This window comes from the organism of the source record quoted next, unplaced genomic scaffold, assembly GCF_019419815.1.
Source record: "Pyrus x bretschneideri cultivar Hongxiangsu unplaced genomic scaffold, Pyrus_bretschneideri_v1 Contig57, whole genome shotgun sequence".
NCBI lineage: Eukaryota > Viridiplantae > Streptophyta > Magnoliopsida > Rosales > Rosaceae > Pyrus > Pyrus x bretschneideri.
Window position 1 is genome coordinate 2505833 of NW_025999795.1, and position 13155 is coordinate 2518987.

The window sequence follows — 13155 nt, forward strand, 5'->3', positions numbered from 1 at the left end:
TATTCCTACTAACTATACATTTTTTGCTCAATAAATCGTAAATCTGCTTCCAAATAGTTTATAAAGTTATCCTTAATGTTCGTGGAAAATATTTCGCAAAAATAAAAATTTGCATTTTGACCATAAAAACGTGAGTCATAGTTTTTAGTCGGCTTTGCTAATTTGTACATAAATCATCATTCAAACTATTTATTTTCACCCTCGCCTCACTGTGAATTTTTGAAAATAAAAGTAAGACTTTCCGATGATATTCTTGTAGGTGGAACCTCATTTTAACAATGTTTTAGGCCTCACTACTATAATTTTTTACTTATTTTCTTAGCTTTTGGCTTAACTATTATACTAAATATACATTTAATTCTAAATAAATCGTAAAACCACTTCCAAATGGTTTATAAAGCTTTCTTTAATGTTCTTAGAAATATTTCACGAAAATAAAAAATTTGAATTTCAGAAGAAAAAAAAAATATGGATGTTAGACGGACACCGCCCATGCAGAACGAAACGAATATGTGACAACGGAAAACGAGGTGAACCTACAAACTCTACATACGAAAAAGAAGACACGCAAAACGAGGCAAGACCCGTCGGGCAAACTGTGGCCGGCTCGGCCTAAGAAAAATGCAAAACAAAACGAGACAGGCCGGCGCACGGAAGTGAGGCCCATACACACCCGGGCTTCCAATAAGCCTTTTGACCCGATTAACTAAACTTTGTCGCTCGCTCCCCTGTTTCTGTCCGTCTCTACCATTTTCACGGTTCTCTCTCCTTTTCTCTCCCTTCAGCGTGAGCAGTCGGAGGAGCACTCAGAAATGGCGTCCAGTCTATTTAGAACCCTAATCAGATCGTCCAAATTGGGATCAGCAGGGACCAGAAATTTCAGCCTCGTCAGGACTCAAATCAGCGAGCACACCGCCAAATGGATGCAGGTACCTCCTCCCTCCTCTTCTATCTTTATCTTTGCCCTAAAATTGATTGACTATGAAATTAATCGACTTTAATCGTTATCTCCTTTAATTAGTACAAAAATTTACATTCATCTAATCTTACGGTGCGAATGAATCAGTTTTTCCCTTATACGATAATCCAATCTTTCATCAAGTAAAAATGGAACAAAGATGTTGATTTTGTGTGTGATTAAACAATCAATATATTGATTTTTTTCACTAGTATTGATTAGCTTTTGCATGTTTTTAATTCAAAACTCGGTGGAATATTGTTTAGTTTATATTTATTATAAATTAATTTGGCAATTTCTTCAGAATTGAATTTCAGCATTCTTTATTTGTACCAATTAACATTGCTGAACAAACCCTTGGACGGTATGCTGTAAAGCTTTAAAGCAACAAGAACTGAATTTCAAAAACTTTTTTGGATTTCGAATCCCAGTTCCCATGACCGACCTTGTTTGTTATCATTGCAATATGGTTAGTAACCAACAATCTAGGGAGACAGCGAGCGTAGGAATGATTTAGCAGGAAATGAAACAGATATGCCAACAAAACTAGACTGAGGAAGCAACTGTAACTGGGTGTGTATGTGTGCACTTGTGTATCCTGCATTTCAATGAAAACATCGATCAAGTTCTCAGCATCTTTTACTCGACCAAGACTTGTTTCGGCTCCAATGATGTTACCAGCCTACTTTTAGAACAATGACTATGTTCTATCCACAAGCTTCTACTGGCGGCGTTTTCCCATTTACAATTATAATGTCTCTCTTTCTGGGCGTCTATTTCCAATGTTACAAAAACCGTTTTGATTTTAATGTCGTATTGATTACAAGGTGCTAGTCATTGTGGTTCACTGTTCTTAACTGATAGGATACAAGCAAGAAATCTCCCATGGAGTTGATCAATGAAGTCCCACCCATCAAGGTTGAGGGCAGGATTGTTGCATGTGAAGGAGGTTAGTTTACATTATTCTTTACCTAGTTTCTTTTACGATTATCCAGCACAAAGCTACTTGTGCATTTGTATGCTGCAAGGTCAGCTCAATAAACTACGTAGACAAGGGCTACAATTTACTTGGGTAAAACTGTTCTTGGTTGCAGACACCAATCCCGCACTTGGCCACCCAATTGAATTCATATGCCTTGACCTGGATGAGCCAGCTATCTGCAAGTATTGTGGTCTTCGATATGTGCAAGATCACCACCACTAGAAAATCTGGAAGTGATTATTCGATGAGCAAATTTCATTCCTGTTATGTCCGTACCTTCGTTGAAGCCATTTCATAAACAAGGTTCAGTTTGTAATGATAATACTGTGTTTCCTAATTTGGCAAAATAAGGATTTGGCATGATGCCATTCGTGCTATTCTGCAGGCATGGAATGCGCATATGCACTTAATTTGTCTGTCATTTTTGTTACCTGATTTAAGATATGTTATGATGAATTGTTTGTCACTTGCAAAGATGCTTTTTGGGTGTTAATGTTAGAATACCAAAGAAGAAATATTGATTGTTAAGTTGCTCTGGGATGATTGATAGGGCCCCTTGCCGAACATCTTTGACAGGAGCTTTGAAGTGAAGCACACAACGCTCAAGTAAGGCAGTGCCAATTTCCGATCATAATATGATGGCCGATGCGTGCTGTTTTATCGGTCATTCCGCTTACTTTCAGAGAGCTTCGGCGTTCAAGATGATGAACTGTATTTTCATTGTTGTTGATGTTGGGATCATGCGCATCATGGATACCAGCCGGTTAACGTCTCAAAAAAAGCCCTCCATTGATAGGGGGCAAATAATGAATAACATCATTTGTTCATGCTCAAAATTGAAAACCCAGGCTTCTGTGTGAATCTCTCTCCAAATAAAAGTAAAGGTCAGCCTTATCTCTCTAACCGGCTTACTAACTTAATAGCAAGAAGAGTGCCTGCCAATGGACACGCTGTCTTACTACACGCTACCTTTATCTCCAGCTGCAAATTTTCTTCTCTGTTGATGCTCAGCAACCTTGTAGTCTACAACTTCACGAAATAGGCTTGGATCAAGCACACAATCCTTGCTCCCATAAACCGCAGCTTGGATACTTGCCATTAGTTTCGCTATTTCTCTCCCAGAGAACCCGTCGGTCTTTGCCGCTGCTTCTCTAATCATGTCATCTGTCAACCCCTTCATCTCTATCTTCTGAGGTTGTTTCTTAAACAAATTACGGAACCAACCAGATTTGCTTGATGAACCAGCCTGAGCAATGTACTTGTCCAGATACAACTTCAGCAGCTTAAAGCGTTCCTCTTCCCCAGGCAAGGGGAATTCAAGCACTTCATCAATACGATCGGCCACAGCTGAATCGAGATCACCGGGGCGGTTTGTGGCAAGGGCAAGGACTATGTCCTTGGATTGGTCACCCGTGCGGAATAGGAGAGCGTTAAGCGCACTTCTTTGAGCTTCACTCATATAGGTTTTGTTCCGCCTGCAAGTTATGTTAAACACATTCAACCCTCTCAATCACAGAGACTGGAAGTTCTCTTCTACGAGACTACAACAAAATTAAAAACACCATTTTCATGGCTGTTAATTGAATGACTTACTCGCACAAAAATGCATCGGCTTCATCAATGAAAAGTAGCAGACCCTTCCGTGACTTTTTGGCCCAATCAAATAACTCATGTATCTTGGTAACAGCCCTTGGTCCAAGTGGAGCAACATCCCCTCCCGTCATCAATGCGTAGTCTAATCCCTAAAGACAATTTGAATCAAGCAAAGAAACGTATGAGAAGGAAGAATATGTTAAGGATGAAGGATGAAAATAAAACAAAAGCTGGCAGATCAAAACCATCTGAGTATGAATGGAGCCATCATGGAACATGCAAATCATATACACAGTTCTAGAAAATTATTTCATGTTAAGGGCACGTAACTACTTTCCTAAATAACAGCACAGCCAGGAGTGTTCAATATTGTCTGGCAGAAGAAGCAACAAAATGAAAATCAAAACCGAATACGTGATTGGTTTAAAGATAGGATCAGATCTCATACAGATTTACGAGCCATCTCTCTAGCAGCCATTGTTTTCCCAGTTCCTGGAGGACCATAGAAGAGCATGTTTCTGAACGGTGCTTGATGAGATTTTGTATTAGCAGTTGCCTTAGCCAAGTGGTCAATTCTTTTCTGAAGAGGAGGGTGTAAAATAACATCACCAAAGGCCTTCCCATTTTGTGTTTGACCTTTGTTGCCACTGGGAGATAGGGCGCTTATAGAACGTGAGAATAATCCTGACCAAGGGTATTTTCCTTTAGAGGACTCTCTGATAAGTGATGGTTGTCCCAATATTCTATCCACATAGCTCCATATCACCTTTGAACCTTCTCTGCATTGGATAAATAACATGTGCATAAGTTATGGCATCGTGGAGAGCAAATGGCACGGTAAAATTAATATCCCACACAAATTATTTCATGAAGGTAGACTGTAACCTGCTATGACTTTAAACGCAACCCTATCTCTGTGAATCAAATATCAGACCAGAATACCAAAAAACAATAAAAAAAAACTAAGTTCCAGAACTTAACAGTTCATGGCATTTACTAGGGGAATAACCAACTCTAGAGTTTCATGTCCTAGGGAGTTGGTCCCCGGGGAGAGAGAGTAAAATGCCAACAAAGCTTTTCTTTTTTTTCCTCTCTCCACAAAAACAAACAAAAGTTACTAAGCAAATTAAGAGAAGATGAACCAGGATATAGAAAGCAACAAATAGATCCCTAGCTTCCAAAGGAAAGGCCACAAATAGGTAAAGGGAAAATACAGTATTTCAAGTATTCGTTTAAAATATCAACACAGACCTTGTTGTGTAAACACCTGCAGCTAGAGCTGTAACTCCCCCAACAGCAACAACTAGTTTATTCTGATCTGTCAGAATCACTTTCAAGCCACCTGCAGAAAATAGCTAATTCTGCATCAACAGTTTTTTCAGAAATAACATTAACTTTCATTAGTTCAAACTTCAAACGAGTATATGATGCCAAATAGAAGAGCCGCCCATTTTTAGTTTGAAGAAGAATCATATTTCTTTGTATACAATAGAGGAAAAGGTAATGAGTATGGACAGTACCTCCAATATGATCAAAGGTGGTATTTATGGCAGAAACCCATTTCTCTTTCTCAGCTTTTGCTTTCTCTAACAGCAGGTCCCTTTTAATTTCTGCAGTCAGCTTTGCTTCAAGGGCTCTCCCTTCTGCATCTGCCAAAGCCTTCTTTTCGAAATTTTCACGTTCTAGCTTAGCCTGCTCCTCTGCAGTCCGTCGACGCTCATGTTGGATCTGCGCTTCTGTTTGTCGACGAGCTTGTTCCAGCCTATTTGCTGATTCTTCTTGCCATTTTACCATCTCTTGGTTCCTTTCTCTTGCCAATCTATTTTCATTCTGCAGTAACATCAACGAATTAAATTTAGAATTGAATTTCGTTTTCTGAAAAGCTTCTGTGTGAAATCCCAAGAAAAGTTCAAGTCAGCTTGCCTCCATCCTCTTCTTTGCTAATTCATCCTGATACCTAGCCATTTGGGAATTTGTTTGGGCTTGAAACTGAGCTAGCTTTTTCTGCTCCTCATAGATGGCCTTCTTAGTATCCTGTCAGGTGATGAAGTAGATAACTTCAGCAAAAACTTATGCCAGATAAATCAACTGGGGAGTTTACAAACATATAGCCTATAGGGTGTCACTAATCCAAAAACACCCTAATTGGGGAAATAAGTAGAACTTACCGCTTCAATTTGGGCTTTCATTGCAGCATACTCCGCAGCCTTTGCCTTCAACTCAGCCTGCCTTGTCTCTTCGTGCTTCACCGTAGCTCCAATGACCTATGCAGTGGCCAAAGAGCAACCATTAAAGAAAACATCAATTCACGGAAAACCATCAAAACAAAAGGGCTGCTTGATGAAATTTCAAACACATCCTGTTACTTCTCTCTAAGCACAAACATGGATAAAGTATAAGACGAACTAAATGGCATACTCCATAGCTACATGCATTCCAACGTCTGAATTTAGACATGAACCATACATTCCAACGTCTGAATTTAGACATGAACCATCAATACTAAAATTCCAATTGCTATCTAGTAACTAAATAACATATGGAGCCCGCCAATAAAAGCGGAAGATCAAATCCCAGTTAAAAACAACACATATAATTTCCGAAAAAGAAAATGCAAACCTCTTTGGCATTAGAAGATTTGACAATTTTGTCCAACAACTTAGCAGCGCGCTCCAGAGGCTCAGGATCGAAGCCAGCGGCAGATGTCCTGGGTTGATCATTGCGAACCTTGGGAGGGGGAGGAGGCTCGGCAGCACCTCCGGTGGAGGAGGTCGACGGCGGAGGAACTGACGGCGCAGATTGGAGATGAGAGGAGTGGTGGAGGGTTGTTGGGAAGCATTAGAAGAAGAAGAGAAGGGAGAGAAGTTGAAAGGGCCGTCGGCATAAGCACAGTCGGAGTTGGTCTTGGAAAAGGAGGCGGAGGCCGCCACGGCGGCGACAAGCCCTAATGCATATGTGGGCTTGGCCATTTTTGCAATCCCTTTTTGGGGGTTTCTAGTGAAAAGTAAAACCCTTTGGAATTAATTGGATCTTTGGAAGAGAGAAATGGGAGGAGGGTTTTAGAGAGGTTTTGATTAGTTTATATTTGTTGGGAGAAAAATGTTGTCGTGATGACCAAGAAAATCAACCTATCTAATACTCTTTTCTCTCTTTCTCACATGGCTCTTCTTTTCTAACCATGGAAAGCGGTAGAGAGTTCAGACTCTCTCAGTTGAGGGTTTTTGTAGGGTTTGTGCGAACTAGAGCAATTTTTTATTGTGACGGGATATATCAAATGTTTTTATGTAAGTGGTAGGAAGTTTTATTTTTTAAATTATTAATTTTTTAACATACATATTATACTATTTGTATACTAACACATAATATACTACGTGGTGCGCTGATCACACTTGCTACTAGGACTTGGGCGGGGCAAGCGAACGGGTGTTGGCTTGTTTCTATAAGCTGGGCTTCTCAGATGTTTAAGTGGCCAGGCCTCTGTCTGTTTCTGCAAGATCTCTGAAAGCCAAGCCCAGCCCAGCCCAAATTTTGATGTCTCACTCTTTCTTCTTTTGATAAAGTGATAATTTAAATTACTCTATCACGAGAGGGAATTCGAAGAAGTACCGAATTCAAATAGATCAAATATTTTCCAAAATGAAGCTAAGGTTTTAACTTAAATTCAACACAGTTCTTCACATGTGAGTTCATTTAAGTCTGACATATGGACAAGGATAACATAAATTGGGTAACCTGTGAGCACGAGGTTCACTAGGCTCAATTTAATATGCTATAATATCATGAAGTAAGTTGTGGTTCCACTAAAATCATTATCCAAACTTCTTGTAGGCATATGTAAGGTCTCTTATTTCTCCCATGTGAGATTCATTCTCTCAATATCCCCAACAATCCACGTGCACTCAAAATAGTCCCGAGTCCAATTCTTGTCTTCCCTCGTATTGCGTGTACCAAAAAAATTCTTCCCTCATGTTGCTCGTATTAAAAACAAAAATAAAAATTGATGATCATGCTTAATTGTAAGTGTCTCTACACTCTAGAAGGGTTTCATTTTGGTGTTTCGTAGCATTAGATATTATAAATATTGGAAGTCATGGATCCACAGGACCAAGTGAAAAGTAATCCAAATCAATTCATATCATCCACTACTTGTGGCATTTAATGCTACGTAGTATAGAATAATTTTCAGTAGAAAAATGCTAAGAAGACTCTTTCAAAAGTGGAACTGTCATAGACTCTCCATTGTCTAATGTTTTAGGCATAATGTTTCATAACATTAATATGAAAATTGACGTTAACATTTCTCTTTTCCGTTAAGTTTTATGCTGATGGATGACGAGTATTATCCAAATGAATAAACGGTTTTAACGACATTGAGCCAACCCTGCAGGTCCAAGTACAAAACGCATTTGGTCTTTTGGTTTTAGGTGCTCGGGTGTAAGCTGTTTTATTGTCAACAGAAGAAGAATGCAATTCAATTTCCCTATTTTCCACCCATACAGCTTTTGCAAGTGCATCTTCTGCTATTGTCGATGTCACTGTTGGGCCTTTACCCCGATTGCACCATTTTTATTTGTTTTCTTTTCTTTGCTTATAAATTGTCTATTCTTCGTTGAAATTAAAACATTCGCTAATTAATTAAAACGAAATTGTTAAATAATTAAAATACAGTTTTAATGAGATAAGTTAACCTTCTCAACCATCAACACACAGAAAAGGTGCGAGAGCAGTACTAGCTAAGCTAGAGATATTAATCATATTAAAATACCAAAATCCGGTACTCGTATCCATCAACAAAATTTGATAGGATATGGATGTTGGATACCAAAGTTGATATAGTTTTTCAAAGGATTACACGATGGAGCTGATGAGTTTAATTCACTGTGTCAAATCAAATGGGATAAATGATAAAAAGGACGATCCCAAACTAGCAAGACTTCTCACTTTGCAAGAGTTGGAAGAACATCTTTGATACGCAGTCTTATTTGCCTGAACATTTACTCTTGGTTTGCAAGAGACTGTTTTCATGACTCGAATCTGTGATCGAAAAATAATTTTTCCGTTACATCAAGGCTCGCCCTCCAAATTGGATAAATACATATGAAACAATACAGCACAGTACAGGCTAATTATTAATTAAGAAGATTCATCAAAATTACATATAAAAGTCAACACGCATCAATCAAGAGAGAGATCTTTCCAGCAGAAATAATTTTAATTAGCTAGGGCAGCAGGGGTTGCGGTTGCAAGCTTGGCTCTGAGGTCTTTTCTCAAGATCTTTCCAGCCGGAGACTTTGGAATTGCATGGACGAAGTGCACCTTGTGCAGTCTCTTGTAAAACACCACCTGCATTTTCATTCATCGAATTTCACTATTTCAGAATTAACTATAATTAATTCCTTCGCAAACTTATGTATTTATATATAAGGTACCTGTTTTGCTATAAATTCTTTTACAGACTCTTCAGTAAGTTCGAGACCACTAGACCGAACCACAAATGCAACGGGAACCTCACCAGCAGCATCATCTTTTTGCCTGCTCGTTGCAGTATCATTAATATACAAATACGTTAATCCTATGTTTCGTTCAAGGTTTTGCAGACATTTTTAGTGATTAATTAATGGTATTAACTAGACATTATTGTGTAAAAATACTTACGGACAACAGCTGCATCTGCAATGGATGGGTGGCTTATAAGTAGAGACTCCAGCTCAGCTGGTGGCACCTGTAAAGATGAAACAGGATTATGTATATATAAGCCCCCGAATATACATACACATATATATGTGTGTATGTATGTATGTCATTCACGAATGATTGTTAAAAAGCTCGAATAAAAATTAATGCATGCATATATCATTAACAAAAATATATTATCGTCACGTGCATACTTGGAAGCCTTTGAATTTGATGAGCTCCTTTACTCTGTCAACGATGAAAACTTCATCGTCATCATCCACATAACCCACGTCACCAGTGTGAAGCCAGCCCTCCGTGTCTACGGTGGTTGCCGTAGCCGCAGCATCATTCAAATATCCTGGTAGATTAATGTATGGTTAATTACTTGGGGGAAATTAATCATCAGCAAGATCAGAGATCAATTAGTTATTAATTAAAGCAAATTAATATTTAGGATATATACGTAGTTAATAATTATACCTTTCATGATTTGCGAGCCACGGATGCAAATCTCGCCGGGTTGGTTATAGCCGAGTGAGAGACCAGTTTCAGGGTCAAGGACCTTGAGCTCTGCATTTCGGACCACCGTCCCACACGATCCTGACTTGGTTGGCATCGGTTCCCTTGCGAATGCCATGCACATTGACAACACAGGCCCTGCCTCCGTCATCCCATAACCCTACATTCATGTCATTCACAGTAATTAATTAGTTAACCATCAGTTAACAACACTTAACGTCAACTAATTACGATTTACACGTACTTAACTCAATTAAGATAACTGGTAAGCATATTCTAATTAGTACTTGAATGAACAAACGATAGATCATTAGCTATTAAATTTTGGTCTAACAATATTTACAAGGCAAGTCTTTAATTCCATTAATCATTATTTTTTCCGAGTGTAATTGCATGCATGCTTTTATGTCTTTTCGTTATTTTTTTTTTGCATTTATTGGTCTAAAAAAAGCACAACAAAACTATAACCCGAAATCAAATAAGGTGATCCTAAAATTTCATAAAACAAATTTTGTAGGGAATTAGCTAAATTTTGGGGTGCACGAGAGGAATATAGGTGCCATGGTGAGGATTAAATTAATTTGAAAAAATTATTCGGAACACGTAAATTTGTTTTTCAACACGCACTTTAACAAGAGAGTTAGTGGTACTGTTTGTGTACACATGTCACATTAATTGACTGGCCAGCATGCCGCCCGCCGTATTTCCATATCAACAATAACAGCAAATGTTACCACCCAACATTCGTTTTCCTCTACCCTACAACACCACTTTAACACGACATTCCATTGAAACTGATAATTTAGAATTGCGAGTAATGCCAAAGAAATGTTAGATTTGCAATTCATATGCTCAGCCCGGGTCCTATAGAATATTGTATGGAGGGGGCAGTGGCATTAATGTCATCCAATCCGATCTAGAATTTTTATAATATATATGTTTTGAGAGTGGTATATACACACCGGAAAATAAGGGCCTTACAACTAAATCAATAGGTAAATAAAACATACACATCCATAGTTCGTGTTTAAATTAATGCAGTAGCGAGAATTAATAATGTCTATGCGTTTTGCTGCAAGTTTCATCCATAATGATACTCTCCTTAATATTTAATAATTTAACCCACTAATACTAGTTTTTGCCGAAAAACAAACAGGTGCATGTTTTTCCACATTACCAAATATAAGTAGTAGAATGTATAATATCTTGATACATGCTTCTAATAATCATTGCCAATTAATCTTAAACTAGATGCTCCAATTCTATTAATATAGCCACAGTCCCAAAATACAATTTCCTTAATCAATTGAAAAACTCGAGAATGATATCAACTTCCATTCTTCTTTTCCACTTCTTCATTCATACTATGATTACAAGTAAACAAGAGTTAATCGACCGTATTAACCAATTAATAATTGATGAGTGGTCCCATTTTCCTAGTGCTACTCGTTCCCTTTAGTTTCGGGAAAAAAATTTATGGAAAAAAATTAAGGGGGTTTCAGTTGATCATTCAATATTCCCAGTGATTTTGTCTGGATCGGCGGCGCTAACTAGCATGAATGAAATGAAAGTGAGGAGAGGAATGATTGAAGAATCCGTTGAGAAACGAAAAACATGCTACTGTCATTGTATGTACGTACGTATGTATGTATGTATGTATGCGTTACGGAAATACAAGTCATGTGTACTTGTACTACTAACCTGACCCAACACTGCCTCAGGGACTCGGCTCTTGAGCGCCTCCTCCAGCTCCTTCCCCAGCGGCGCCGCTCCAGACAACACCACCCTAATAGAGCTCAGGTCGAACTCCGCCACCATTGGGTTCTTAGCCAGTGCTATCACCAGCGGCGGCACCACCGCCGCCACTGACACTCGGTACCGCTGAATCAGCTCCAGCAGCGTACCTATCTCAAACTTGTGCATCAGCAGAACTCCCGCCCCTGCTCGCAGCGAGCACAGAAGCACGCTGTTCAACGAGAATATATGAAACAACGGCAGCACGCACAATACGACATCGTCCTCCTTCAAGTAGAGGTTTGGATTCTCTCCGTCCACCTGTTGGGCCACACTGGTGACCAAGCTCTTGTGTGTTAGAATGACTCCCTTGGGGAGCCCGGTCGTCCCCGAAGAGAACGGGAGGGCCACCGGATCCTCTGTGTCGATCACCACGTCCGGAAGCTCCTTCTCGTTGGCCTCGGAGAGCACTGAGAAATGCAAGCAATTCTCTGGAGGATCGTCGATCGTGACAACCTTAAAGTCTTCGCCGAGTTTCGGGAAGTTATTTTGGTCGGCGCCGTCGGCGGAGGAGGGATGTTCGTGGAGCTTATTGACGTACTGGGATTGAGTGATGATGAGTTTGGCATTAGCGGCCTTGACCTGCTTGAAAATCTCGGCGGCAGTGTAAAAGGGGTTGGCGGTGGTGGTGACGGCGCCGATCATGGAAGCGCCCATGAAGGCGAAGACGAACTCAGCACAGTTTTGGAGGAGGATCATGATGACATCACCTTTTTGGATGCCGAGGTTGGAGAGGCCTGCGCCGGTCTTCTGAGAAATGAGGTGAGTCTCGGAGAAAGAGTATGATTTTCCGGTTGAGCCCACGATTAAGCAGGGTCTGTCGGAGAACTCGGCGAGGTTCTGGAAGCAGTAGCTGTGGAGAGGGAGGTGGTTGGGGATGGGTATGTCTGGTAGTTTTGATCTGAATACATGGTTAGTGGTGGCAGTGGCGGTGGTGGAATCAATAATATTGTTGGTGCAGGCGGGGGGTTGCAATTGGGTTAGGTTTTGTTGGGGGGTAGAATTAATTTCAGACGGCATGAGATTGGTAGGTATGTCTGCCGGCTTTTGAGTTTGACGGAATTGGAAGCAATGGTCATGGTGTCTGTTACTTCTTTATGCGTGATCGACCAAGAAACAAATTGCAATATACAGAAAAAAGAAGTGGTGGAAAGAGGAGGCTTGATATATAATAGCAAGCTTATCAGGGAGCGGAAATGAATCAAATGATGATGACTGATGAGAGAGAGAGAGGAGAGAGAGAGAGGAGAGAGAGATAGGTAGAGAGAGTAGCTACGTACGTGTGCGTTGTTGTTGTTGTTGTTGTTGTTGTTGATCACAGATAAGTGGAGTTAGGGAGAAGTGATAAATACGAGGAGAGGCCAGGCCAGGTGGGGTAAGAAGGAGGAGGTAGGTAGGAACAAGCGTTGCTGTGTGTGTGAGGGAGAGGGGTAGGTCTGGCGGATGGAGGTTGAGTACTGTGTTGGGTTAGAGGGACAGCATGCCTACCTCACGTTCAAATTCAATTACCAACCAACCAAGGCTTTATGTCATAATCAATTTATAAAATATATACATATATATATATATATATTTTTTTTTCCAATTAAAATAGAAAGAAATATAGTGTTTAAATGAAAACTAAATTTTTAAA

The 13155-nt window shown here is 39.7% G+C and overlaps 3 protein-coding genes across 3 annotated transcripts; 1 reads left to right on the forward strand and 2 right to left on the reverse strand.

The window, feature by feature from the left end:
- Positions 1-680: 680 nt before the first annotated feature.
- On the forward strand, positions 681-2406 carry LOC103943292 (NADH dehydrogenase [ubiquinone] iron-sulfur protein 6, mitochondrial). Its single transcript, XM_009353555.3, has 3 exons — positions 681-929; positions 1823-1907; positions 2053-2406. The coding sequence occupies exons 1-3, from the start codon at positions 813-815 to the stop codon at positions 2160-2162; spliced, it is 312 nt and encodes a 103-aa protein (XP_009351830.1). The 5' UTR covers positions 681-812; the 3' UTR covers positions 2163-2406.
- A 298-nt stretch (positions 2407-2704) lies between these two features.
- Positions 2705-6761, reverse strand: LOC103943291 (ATPase family AAA domain-containing protein 3-B). The gene is given in 9 exon segments (XM_009353554.3): positions 2705-3415; positions 3534-3682; positions 3982-4312; positions 4785-4875; positions 5054-5363; positions 5457-5567; positions 5702-5797; positions 6153-6349; positions 6352-6761. Coding segments are annotated over 9 exon segments (1953 nt in total). The 5' UTR covers positions 6503-6761; the 3' UTR covers positions 2705-2898.
- A 1870-nt stretch (positions 6762-8631) lies between these two features.
- LOC103943288 (4-coumarate--CoA ligase 2) lies at positions 8632-12693 on the reverse strand. The gene is given in 7 exon segments (XM_048571085.1): positions 8632-8876; positions 8963-9065; positions 9185-9255; positions 9422-9567; positions 9690-9888; positions 11430-12577; positions 12580-12693. Coding segments are annotated over 7 exon segments (1821 nt in total). The 5' UTR covers positions 12602-12693; the 3' UTR covers positions 8632-8744.
- Positions 12694-13155: the final 462 nt, after the last annotated feature.

Excerpts from the sequence above, each read along its gene's own strand:
- LOC103943292 (XM_009353555.3), top strand. The coding sequence starts at position 813 with ATGGCGTCCAGTCTATTTAGAACCCTAATCAGATCGTCCAAATTGGGA. Across the intron at positions 930-1,822 it reads ACACCGCCAAATGGATGCAG|GATACAAGCAAGAAATCTCC; the intron begins GTACCTCCTCCC and ends CTTAACTGATAG. Across the intron at positions 1,908-2,052 it reads GATTGTTGCATGTGAAGGAG|ACACCAATCCCGCACTTGGC; the intron begins GTTAGTTTACAT and ends TCTTGGTTGCAG.